Consider the following 12815-nt stretch of genomic DNA (forward strand, 5'->3'; position numbering starts at 1 on the left):
AGCATTCAGGAGGATTTATTAAGCAAATGAGATGTTTCAAAACTTTGCTCTTTGAAGCCATTTGTGTAGAACTTCTGGTGAAGGTTATGTCTCTCCGGTGGTGGAGGAGAGCATTAACCAGCTCACCCCGGGGACTGGCCGTGACATAAGAAATACTTGTGAACAGCATAACTTTTAATGGTTTTGTGTTCCTTAACTCTGAAAGCTTTCGTTCCAGTTGTATGAATAGGAAACTCAAACGTTTCTCAGCAGAAACCTACTTACAGTTACTTCATGAGACAAAACCAGTTCTGTAAATGCTGGAACTTAATTGGTGGCAGTAGCATTGCACATACAGTTATCCTCTGCAAATTAAGATGTGGAAAAAACCTGTTTCAGCCTGATTCATTTTTGTCCTTCACTCTGCTTACAGGTACTGTTTGATGAGTGTGAAAGGATGCTTCACTGATTTTCATATTGATTTTGGTGGCACTTCAGTGTGGTATCACGTTTTCCGTGGGGGGAAGGTAGGTGAACCGTGTTTGATATTTGGGTTTATTTCTCTGTGTCTCTTAGGGAGAGGAGGGGTTGCTTGCTTTAGTTTTTCCTTTATTTACTCCTTTTTTGGGGGAGGGGGCTAGTCAATGAGCACTCCGTTTCAGCTCCCTTTGTTGATGTACATAGGGTTTGCTGAATTAGAAGGGCACCATCCACCTTCATGAAACAGACCAGTAATTTACTTGAAATACAGTATGAGGTCTTCGCTGTTGGTGGTGCTTTTAGGCTTGCTATTGCTGCATGGTGTAGAAGTGCCTTGCAGTGAGTATGTGGCTGTGTATACCCTTGTTGGGTCAGAGTGCCCTCAAGTCTCCTGTATCTAGAGCTGCTGTTTTCTTTTAGAGATTTCATCTTCCTTTAGCGTGCACATGCAGTTTTTACTGGAACTGAAATGCTACAGGATATGGAAGCATTAACGTATACAGTAGGGATGGCTACATTTGCATCTTCACTGTTTTTAAGCTGCTTTTCCCAGTTGTAGTGTAGACAGGGTATTTTGGGAACTGAAATAAATGGGGCACAGGTACTGTTGATCTGTATAGTCCAGTGAAGATGTACCTTACCAACACAGTTTTAAACAGTGAGTAAACTATGCAGGCATCTTCTGAGTAAGGTGTTTCATGGAAGAGAGATGGCAACTGACAGTTACCTTGCCACATCCAGGACATGGACTAACTGCTGCTGCTGTCTGCTGTGTGCTTCTGTGGACAATCACCTGGAAAACCTGTGCTTCATGCAGAAAGCAGGCTTGGTGTTCCGTGTGCGTTTGTCTAACACCTGCTAACCTTGTTGGAGTCTCTCCATTCTGTATTTTTGTTGACTGGTGGTAATAGTTAAATCTTTCTTCTGTTTTTAGATCTTCTGGCTGATTCCCCCTACTCTGCAGAATCTAGAACTTTATGAAGAATGGGTTCTCTCAGGAAAGCAAAGTGATATCTTTCTGGGAGACAGGGTGGAACGATGCCAAAGAATTGAGCTGAAACAAGGCTATACGTTCTTCATTCCTTCAGGTAGCACTTGTTATCTAACTGGATTTGGAATTGCTGGGATTGTGGTTGATTTAACAGCTCTTTGTAAAACTATCTTTCACCTCTAAACTCTGTATTGACTCTTCACTTGCTGTGGCAGAAGGAAGGTTAGGGACTGAGTGCTCTTAATTTTCCAGGCTGAAATCCAGACTGATGGGAGGTGTGCTGTGAGGAAGTGCATGCAGTGATCTCTTGCGCTGTACCGGGGAAAAGGAGAGAGAACTTGGGGCTTTGGGGCTGTCAGTCCACCCCTTCTCATCAGTCACACTGACTTTTGCTGTTGTTGGCTTTGTTGGAAAAATAGTCTGGTTTTGTGATCTCTCCTGGCAGGTTTCACCTGCAGTTCAGTAACCTACTGCTTTGCCTCTGTCTATAGCCAGAGGTGGGTCTTGATTCCCTGATGGAGCTCAGTGGAGATTCCAGCACATGGAAGAACAGGCCCTGTGCTCCCTCAGGGTTGCTTCTTGGGGAAAACAACTTTGTTTTATTGTCGTAATTCTTCAGAATTTCTGCTGATGGTGATGGTGTGAATCTGGACACCTTCCAGGAGCCCAGCCATACTTAATTTTACACTGCTGCCCACCTCAGTGGCTGGGTTGGATGATTCAGACTCTTCTTGCAAAGCAACAAAATAGTTGCTGCTTTCAAGGCTGGTGGCTTCAGCCCCTTCTCCTCCTGCCTAACTTGGATTAAGGATAGTGAGATGATATCAGGCTTTGCTTCCTTTGGCTATTATGGGACCATAAATTGGTTTATAATGATAGAACACATTGTGTCTGTTTAGTGGCTCTTACCAGGGAAATACAGGTAGCTGTTGTGCATGACAGGAAGACAGCTTGATAGTTTTTCAGTGCTGGAATGATTCTTTGGAGACAGGATTGTTATTTTTTCAGTCCTGCGGACAGAAAATGCAGGTTATGGCAAGACAGCAACGATGTTCTTGCCAACTAGGGAGCCTTGTTAGTGTGAGTTGTAAGTATTGGGTAAGAATCAGCCTGGGAGGTGACAGGCAAAATGACTTTGAAGGTGGAAGAGTTAATCCATTAAAGGAATTAGGTCTTCCCTTGAAACAGGTCAGAATGTGCTGTTACTGTTTGAACTGGGTGTTTGAGTGTGCCTGTGCTGTTTGCTTAGATCCCGTTACTGCATCTTTGTATTTATCTTCATTCCCCTGTGAGCAGCCTCCTACGAATAAGACTTTCTGTATGTTAGTTTAGTCATGCTCAGCAGCTGGAATAGAGCAAGTTGTGGGAGCTTGTACAGGACACAGCTGTAACATGGTGGCTGAAGTGATTCCGAATGTGGAGTTTGACTTTAGTTTCTGTTTTCTGAGGAAGGCCCAAAGTACAGAAATGCTGATACCTCAAACACTTTAGGCTCCATTCTGTAGTTGAAAGGCACAAATGAGTAATTCCTCTGTAAGCACCTCATGGATTCAGGGGTTTTGGCTCTGCTGTATTTCATTCAGAAAACTTATTTGCAAATCTCTTTATTTAAGTGAAAGGGCATTATTTCTATGTTTGTTTTAAGAGCATGGAAATGCCTAATTAAAGGCTGTTCCAGGTCAGTGAACTGAGCGTGGCTGTGTAAAATAGATCAGTTCCTACAACCCCTTTGCTCTGGTTTATGTGCCTGTCACATTAGTTAATGTTTGAATGTGTTTTGTAGGTACTTTATAAGTGCTCATAGTGTTGAGGTTCCAGTAATGGGTGCCTACAAAACTACTGTGTCCCATACTTTCCGTTGAGCCTAACAAACTCTTGACCAGCCTCAACTCATCCATGAGGAAAATGCGTTCTAATTACAGGTCTGGTCACAGCAAGTGTGGATTGATACAGTTTGTGCTCAGCTGGACTGTGAATGGAGAACATTTCAGGAAAGGACTTTTTCCATACAATATCCTGCTCTGCTCCTGGTTTTAAGTAACTTTTGGGGGTGGTTATACCCTAGCAGTGTAAGGTTGAAGTAGGTAGAGAAGACTGTAACAAGACACGTGAGGGAGTGAGATCACAAGCTTGTGGGAGATGGAAGGTTTCTCTGGAAATCTAGGATCAGTGGCAGATCCAGTAAATCCTTGAAACTACAAACCCCTTGGACAAGAATGGGAATTATTCTTGCAGAAGGCATAATTATAGTGCTCACCAGGGCCTTGGTTTTTTCCTCTCCCTCACTGCCATCATCCTTTCAGGATTAAGTTTAAACCAGTTCATTTCTACCTGTGCTTCTAATCTGCAAAGCACTGAGAGGCACAATTGCAGCTCTGGTATCAAGGAGAAATGGAGCAAAGTATTGTCAGCATAGTGAGTGGTTTCAGGCCAGGGTGCCTCTTGCAGCATTTTAGGAGTCCCTCTGAAGTATGGGCTGGGGGAGAGAACTTCTGAGGGATACTGTGTGGGGCCTTGCATCAGAGCCAAGCTGTACTCCTGATGGCCTCATGGGACTTCTTCAAACAAGCAAAGCACCGTTACAAGTTCTCACCTCCCACCTTCCCAGTTCCCACTGATGAGTCAAGGATGATCAACTCTGGTAAAGTCTGTGGTAAAGTGATAAAATCACCCAGGAATCTGGCCTCTTCCGTTAATATAATTGTGCGAACCAGTGTCAGCATAGCTGTTGATTGATAGATATGTACCACATTGTGCCCTGCTGAGGTTAGATGTGGATTCAAGGTGTTAAACCAGTTGGAGGTTCAAGAAGGGAGGAAGCTGTGCTTGCTACCAGGGTCAGCAAATGAGTATTTCTTTTTCTGTAGAAACTTGACTGTTGTTTTCCCAGGTTGGTGGAGAACTTGTCCTTATGCAGGAAGATTTTAGTAAGGAATGCTGCAGCCTTGGGGGTGTTTTCACTGGGTGAGTTACCATCAGCAGTGTTTGATCTTTGGGTAAGCGTTCAACACAGGTGAAATTTAGTCAAGGTAACACATCTTACTCTGCTATAGTGAATTACTGGGTATCTAGCCTACATGCCAAATAGAAGGGAAGTTCTTTATGGAGTGTGCTTCTCTTTTCAGGTGTAAATTGTGATGACCTGGAGGAGGAAAAGCATTATCTCAGTGTTCAGTTATTGTCTCAGTAGGGAAACAACCAGATTTTATCAGTCAAAATCAAATCTAGAGCTTGTCCAGTATAATAATACTGGACAATACTGTGCTGTAGCTTTCTTCCGTACCATGAGTGTGCCCAGTGATGACTTGCAGGGAGGATGTGTGAAGTGTTTGGAGTCCATTGTGGAGGTGTTGTGGAGAAGCAGTTTGGGTATCTCTCATCACTAGGGACAATGTTTGGGCAGCATCCCTCGGGTTTGTACAGCTTGGGATTACTGTAGGCACATCAAGCATTGAATTCCCTTTCATCTGGATTATTTGCAAACCACACTGGTTCTCCTCTGTACTCCTAAACCCTGTTTTACTTAAACCCAAGCTCAAAATTAAGTGTACATAAAAATAAGAAATGAATCCTTTTTTTAATCCACTTGGTCTTTGGAGTCTTTTAGCCTTGCTGAATGTGTCCTTTTGATAGTAAGTGGTAGAGCTCTGACGTGGATATTGTCCTTATCCTTCCCTCTTGCCCTCCACAGACAAGGTGTTGCAGTAGTTTGAAATCTGTTGAGCTTGTTTTGCTTTTTTCCTCAATTTCCCACTAGGCATCTCTCAAAAACAAAGACACTTAACACACACACACACACACACACACATATATATATATATGCTTGGTGTAGAGACTTGCACTTCACATCAAAAGAGTTTGCACATGCAGGATTGGGGCATAGAAAAGCAGGCCAGTGAGTAGTCTCTTGTGGAAAATTTGTCTTGCAGGATTTGTCTCTGTTACTATTGTAAAGTAAGAGTGTAATCCTTTTGTGCCTTAAAAAGGTGAACTTGAGCCAGTTCTGGATTGTTACTGATAATGTGGTCTGCCAGAATATGGATAAACTTGGATTTTTCTTCTCTCTTTGTGAAGAGCAGTTTTGCTGACCTCCAAGGAAGCTGCCACACTTACTGAGGGTACAGTTTGATTCCAGGGTTTGCGTTGTGGTTGATCTAAGAAAGTTTGCAAACATGCTGCTTTGATAGGAGATGGTGGATACTACCAAGGGTTACTGTGTCTCTTACTGTCTCCTGAGCCTCTGCTGCTGGTTGGAGGCAGAAGACTCATGAGCAGAGATGGTTTTGGGTTGACTCTGCATGGGTGTTCTTACTGTAGGCTTTCTAAACATGTAGCTTTAATGTGATGAGTGTATTGAAGAGATGAAGTGTGATGTGTGTGAACTGGTAGTTCAGGGAGCTGTGTTTGCGGGGGAGCACAAATCCTTGAGTAGCTGGGCCATTTTGAGTGACTCTTGTCCCTTAACTCTGATGGTAATGGTCTCAGTAACAGACCACTACACGCTCCATAAAATAATGGTCCAAGAAGTCACTTGCCACTTAATTAGATATTGTAGAAGAAATTTGCAGTGCTGATTTATTAGACATTCCTATGGTCAAAGTCCAGACAGGCTAACATAATGTAAACTGTGTATGGTGTCCCTTTCTGGTTCCTCTCCAGAGTTCTCACTAGAGTTGCTGTTTTACAACAGTTGTATTTCACCTCAGAGTTGGTAGTATTCCACTGAGGAGTAAGCTGTTAGTCTTACTTTACTTATGTTCTTTATAATGCACTTTGGGGCCTTTGACATGGAAAGATGCTATTATAGTCCTTCAGTTTCTGGAGAGGTGAAGAATGAGCCACAGTCATAACACAGTATTCTTGTTGGTCTGTGGTGATTATTACGGTAACATGAGAGTGCTCCAAAGTTCTTGCTTCCAGTGGAGTTCAGAAATAATGGCTTTTTCAGATGAATGTTTTTGGGAAGGAAAGGAGACAGGAGTTTGTGCTGGACTGTAGGCAGCCATTTGCAAGGATTTGAAGTGCTTCACATGCTGTATCAGTGGTTATCAGTAGGATTCTGCCCGTCAGGAGTGTGTGGTCTTAGGTCACCTCTGCTCTGCCAGTCAGTATTTGGTGAATTCTTATGTGATGGGGCCAGAAGGTAGCATAGAGTCTTTATAGCAAGGAGAATGACGAGCTATTAAAATCTGACTGGTAATCTTTGCAGGGAGTTGCGCTGGGGCTGCAGAGCTGCCTGGCTATTTTTGGTTGCTCTTTAGCTTTTCCTGTTTCAGGAGCTTCCACTGACATTAATGGAAGCTCCATGCTTGGAACCTTTAGGGACCAAGTGATGAAAATCAGTGGAAAGGCTCAGCGAGGAGAGTTTTTTGCCCTTGGTGTCTGCTTTCAGATAGGAGGTGACAGCGTAATGTTGGATTTTTAGTTCTGTTCCTCTGCAGTGCTCTGCCTAATTCTTATCAAATGATATCAGATTAAGAGTTGCTGTATTGCTGTTACTACTGGGGCAGAATGAATAGTGTTTTTTTACTTTTAAACTGTAAACATGATGTTTTCTTGATACATTTGGTCGTGGGCACTGTTACAACTCAATCATCCTCCTTTTGAGATGAGAGAAATAGTGTTTCATTTGCTGGCAGTGCCCACTCTGAGGTTGTCTCTTTAGTCACTTCTTATTTTTGAGACATATAAATTTCATGTATTCCACCCCAAGCTGCAGGAAAATATATATATGCCTTCTATATCACAAGTATGTGTTCAGTTCCTAATGGAAATGGGTGCACCATGGGTTTGGCTTGGAGCTTGTAGTCTGTTTGCCCCATAGCTTTGTAACTTAATAGTCTTTTTTATTGCTCTCGGATGGGTGATTGCATCCTTGAAGATACAGAAAGAATTTGCAGCCCCCTGAAATCTTCTAACAAGTTTGTAGTGTTTAATAATACTTGTTCTATAAAATTCAAAGATAATGAGATCATATCTTTCTTTTAACTGTTCAGAAAAGCTTTTGTTACTGTTAATTTTACCTTCTTGATTTACTAGAGAAGATAACATCTAAATATTCAAGTGTGTCTTAGTGGTGGAATAATTCCTAACTGTAAATCAGTTGAGAGTATTTGTGAGCCTTCTGAACAGAATTCCTGCTCGATGTTGGCTTGGCTCCATGAACTAGGATGGCTTTGGGAAATAAAAAACACTTGAGGAAAGCAGTAAGTGGACGATTGTCTTGTTGAGGCTTGAAACAAAGGTTGTGATCAGTGACTGTGCAGTGTCTGGGCTCCCAAAGCCGTTAGCCCCATTTAGCTGAGCTCATGGTTGGTGCATGGCTCCCAGGGCAGGACTGTGTGGTGGCCATGGCCATGGAGCTGCTCCACTGCTCCAGCTCTGGGACCAGCCTATGAAGGAAGGATGGGCTGGATCCACATCCACTCAGTTGTTTCCACTATCGGCACAGGTTGCTTTGAAACTGGTCACCCATAGGGAAGAGTTTCCTAGTTCATGACTAATCCTTGAAGTACACAGTGTGTGTCTTTCATGTATAGGATTTAATTGTAGCCTTAGATAATGTTTAGCATGGGCTTTTGTTTCTTTCAGCCAAAAGTGAACTATACTTTATTCCACTGACTTTTGACTTTTTCAGTCTATTTGTTCATGATATTACTCCTGTCCTTTTTTTTATCATTAAGGCAAAAATTAAATTATGCCATTTTATTCTGTGTTTCTTTCATTTTTTTTTGAGAATATTACAGTTTTTGAGAATCTCACCAAGGGGAGAGATGTTACCTCCTGCCTTGCACTAAGCCATGAAACACACAGGGTTGTGCAGTAGGATCAGGGTTTGTGTCAGTGATAGAATTCAGTCACAGAGGGGAGAACTGGTGACGTTCACTTCAGAGGTGTCTGTATCAGAGGCTGGGTGGCAAGGTTTTGCTGTGAGAGCTGAAAGATGCAGACATACATGAGCAGACACAACAGCACAGTGATGTGATCGTACATGTCAACAGACCTGTCAGTTCATCCAGTGAAAAGCAATGGCATGGCTGAAGGTGAGACAGGCAGATGTATCGGTTTGGATGGTTTTAAAGCAACTCCTTGGCTGTCCCTTTTATCTTATTCATACTTGGAGCTTGCTCCTATTCTGGAGCTCTGTCTTCCTCTTTAAAAACCTTTGCGATTGGGAAGCTTTAAGGATGGGTTTTCTTGTTTGTAAATGGTCACAATGAGCATTCATCCTCAGTTTATTTCTGAATACTGCTTGTGTCTAAGCTGTGGGAATGAACTGAATGTGCCATCCAAGCTTATCTGTTTCAGAGCTTAGTTCTGCAATATATTACCCTCATGGAAACTCTTTACTGTTTTCTGCTCATCTGTTTCCTCCTAATTCTACTTTTGAGGTGCTGGCCTCTTCAGTTTTTCTCTCTACACAGCCTTGTTAATATTAGAACAGGAGTTTGGGGATTTTTTCTCCCCCTTTAATATCTGTGCCAACCTTCCTGTGGTTTTTCTACCCTGTCAATGCTCCATCTTTTTTGTCCGCTCTTGCCCATAGTGTCCTATGCTTTTGTCTCTGCAGTTTTAATATTCCGTGTATGTTCCTCAGGCAAGTCAAAGCTATTTTGGGATGCAGTGTGTGACTGAAAACTGTGATATAGCTGAGTGGTCAAAATCTCTTCTGAGCAGGTGACTCCTCAGACAGGGCTGTGTCCTGTAGCTGGCAGAGGGGCTGTGGGCTGCATCCTGCCTGTGGAAGCACATGAACTGCTGGAGATCTGGGGATTCCCTGGGACTTGGCTCAATGTGTTCAACAGGGAAAGGGTGGTACCCATAGGCATTGTCCTTACTCATCCCTGAGCTATGCCTGGAAATCATCCCATACCTTGCTTTGGCTGCGGGTATGAACTTTACTTCCAAGGACTTTACAGTTAATGGCTTTTTGCTTGTTGATTGGTCTCTGGTTTATTTGTGTTTTCCAAACCCTGATGGATTTGAGTGCTGCTTCATCACAAGGTTTTGTTATTGAGAGCTGTCTCATAAAAAGCAGCATTTTCAGTCTTGGAAGACACAGTGTTTAGTTGGTTCAGAAGTTAGGAGCTGAAGTACTAACTCTAAGATGAGTTTAGACTTAGATTATAGATGTAAGTAGGGAATTAAATACATTATCTGCAGAACCAGAGGGTGTTTCAGATACTCTGCAGGAGACCTTTGGTTTGCACCTCTGCCAGCTCTTCAGCGATACAACATCAGAACTGTATTAATATTGGCTAATCTTTCTGTTGAGGGTTTGTCTGGGACACCATTTGTGGGGCATTGGCTCAAGCCAGTGAAAGACCCTTTCACATCACCCCAAAGTATTGGGACTACTACTGAGGAAGTCAAGTGGTTATTAACACAAAGACCCTTGGCATCTAGTGGGGGCTAAGTCGAGAGGTCAGGGAAGATGTGAGGAGTGAAACCCAAAGAGTAAGAAACAATGGAATAACTGCACTCCAGTGTGAAATTTTCACTAAGGAAATATGACTTACAGGAGGAGGCAACTGTGTGGTTGTAGCAAAATCATATACTTGAGGAACAACTGCAATTTCATTTTATTTCTTGCAGAATTAAGGGTATATCCTTTCTACCTTTCATACAGGACTAAAAAGCCAGGTTTCAGCTCAGTAACTCCCATTACTGAAGTTATTAATATTTGATACCAAACTGTATTTAGAATTATGTTGATGATTCCACTAAAATAATGAGGTATTTTACTGGAGCTGCCAGTACACATACTGGAACTGCCAGCTCCAGTGTGTCTGCTGAGCAGTACATTGACTGCTCCGTGCTGAGAGAACTGCAGTGGGAAGTGCTGGTGAGGACTCGTCAGTGTTCTGCTGTAACGGACTGTTTCTGAGTTTGCCTTCTGCCACCACTCGCTTGGCCATTGCACTTTTCTGAGCTTCAGTTTGTTCAGCTCTAAACCTGACACTGAAGGTAAATTGTCACACAGATTGACCCTGTCTTTCAGCACCTACCCAGTAAGTTGGCTTTGGAGACCCAGCAACAGATGTACTTAAGCACATGGTTTCCATTCTTTCCCCCAATCACGTCAGTCTTTGATTACCTAGTAGAAGCAGTGGCTCCAGTTTCCTTGATCTTGGATCTTTTTTCCTTCCCAAAGACTAGGATCAGGAAGATCATTTGTATTTCCAGTAGTTTGCCCTTAGTACAGATTGATGTATTTCATGTGGTGAACTACCTCAACTCTGAAGAGTTTTTAGAGTATTGATGTACGTAGTTGCCACACTACCCTTATGTGACAAAATCCCCTCCCTCTGTGCTTGGTTGTTCTTGATTTGGAGGTAATAAACAAGCTGGATCATTGTGAGTGACTCTGTAACCAAAATTATACTAACTGGAGCAGGAAAGATGCAATAATACCGAGAGTGCCAGAGCTCTGAGCCACCTGCTGTTTTTATATGCATGACATTTATCATGTGGAATCAGAGCTGTGACTGAGCACTGGAACAGGTTGCCCAGAGGGGTTGTGGAGTCTCCATCCTAGGAGATGCTGAAAAGCCATCTGGACATAGTTCTGGGCAGCTGGCTCTAGGTGGCCCTGCTCGAGCAGGGGAGTTGGACCTCCAGAGCTCCCTTCCAAGCACAGCCATTCTGATTCTGAAATTCAGAGACATGTCTCCAGAGCAATAGGCTTTTGTTTCCAGGGAGAAAATTGACGTGCTTATTTCTTTTCCTTCCTGTCTCTCTCCTATCAATAATCTCTTAAAGTAAAGCCCCAGTTTTGCCATCTGCTGTGGCTCAAGTACTTGTCAGATGCAGCTTTACAGGCCTTTATGGTGTAAAGATTGGTGCAGAGGAGAGCGTTCGTGGCTGCTGGCTGAAGAACCCTTTCACTGAGTGGCATTTTCCTGCTCCCTCACTGCTCTGGAAGTGAAGGAAAGCTGCCACAGCTTTAATGGAAAGTACGGCACAGTGAGGAGAAAATTGACTGCCCCCTCTGTTGCTTTGCTGTCTGCTGGCTTATAAATTGTAATGCTTTTCATTAAAAAAGAAGAAAAAAAAGTGTCAGGTCTCTGTGGGTCCCAGATCATTAGCGGGATCAATTCCTTTTTCACTGCAGAGATCAGAGGCTACAGTCTTGCATAGCCAGTGCTTCAGCTGCTGACATACCAAGCAAACAATGCAGAAACAGAAGAGCTGGAGTGTGGCTGCCTGAACTGCTATGCCTGGGTTTTCTTCCCTCGCTTTGGTGCCTGTGAGGTGAATTCAGTCCTTTGCAGGACTGGGTCAGGACAGCCTCTTCAGCTTCAGTACTAGAAATGTTAAATCACTTACGGCTTGCAGTGGAAAACCTTTTTGGTTGCTTCAGGAAGTTGATAATAGGATGTGAAACTTTCACCTCTGAAGAAGGGCTGGTGGTAATCATTTGAAGCTGTTGACATCTGAAGATGGATGCTCTGGGGCTGGTGCGAAAAGTTTGGTGTGACTCAGTTCAGTTCCACAGCCCTAGCCCACCACCACTGCTAACATGATTTGCAGCCCTACTGGAGGTGCCAGTAGATAGATTGGAGAGCCAAGTGTATTGAACAGACTGAATTTACTTCTTAGTCATGGATGTGGTTGAGTCACAAGCTTGTGTGTTCCCAATAAACACTGTAACTGTGCTGTGAATAAATAGAAGAACCCAATTTACAGAGGGGTCTAAGACTGTACATCATAAGATGATGATGTTCTGCTATGACTAGTCTTAAAATGTGGCTGTGAGCCTACCATTTAACCTTTTAACCTCTCATCCCCTGCAGAGTGGGGTTTGTGGGGTGTTTAAAACTTGATTGTAGGTTGCTCTGTAATGCTACATAGCATGAGGCATTCTCAGTTCTTTGCTTTCCCTCTCTAGGGTGGATACATGCGGTTTATACTCCAGTAGATTCTCTGGTGTTTGGTGGAAATATCCTGCATAGCTTTAATGTTCCCATGCAGCTTCGCATCTATGAAATTGAGGACAGAACAAGGGTAAGGATGCTTCATTCTCTTTTTAACTGAACAGTTCTTTGTAGCTGTGATCTGTCATTGTCCCTGTCGTATTCCCTTCTGACAAACAAGAGCTGACGGGATCTCCGTGTCAGAGTTGTTGAAACGAGGTAAACACGAAGTAATGAGACTTCAAATGTTGGCTATTTTTAGCGGGATTTACTCATCTGTTTTGCCTGCTTCCCACAGACGTGTCCCTTTTGTGTCTTTTGTCTGTTAAACTTTCATCAAACACCTTCCCTTTTGCATGAAAACATACTGCGCTTTACAGACCTTTGTACCAGCACCAGTAACCCCCTGCTTATCATCTCTCTCTGCACACCTGAAGTGGATATCTGAG

General features: G+C 43.1%; 1 protein-coding gene across 11 annotated transcripts in view; it reads left to right on the forward strand.

Moving 5' to 3' along the window:
- Window positions 1-12815, forward strand: part of KDM2B (lysine demethylase 2B) — a 117011-nt gene that overhangs the window by 43480 nt on the left and 60716 nt on the right. For all 11 annotated transcript variants that reach the window (XM_061344557.1, XM_061344555.1, XM_061344558.1 and 8 more), the window contains 3 exons: window positions 413-506; window positions 1394-1547; window positions 12342-12457. In XM_061344557.1, coding sequence (XP_061200541.1) covers window positions 413-506; window positions 1394-1547; window positions 12342-12457 — 364 coding nt within the window. The remainder of the gene's footprint in view (window positions 1-412; window positions 507-1393; window positions 1548-12341; window positions 12458-12815) is intronic.

The sequence above is a fragment of the Neopsephotus bourkii genome, unplaced genomic scaffold, assembly GCF_033783945.1.
Source record: "Neopsephotus bourkii isolate Nb327-2 ecotype Australia unplaced genomic scaffold, CSIRO-AGI_Nbou_v1 NB_230, whole genome shotgun sequence".
Lineage (NCBI taxonomy): Eukaryota > Metazoa > Chordata > Aves > Psittaciformes > Psittacidae > Neopsephotus > Neopsephotus bourkii.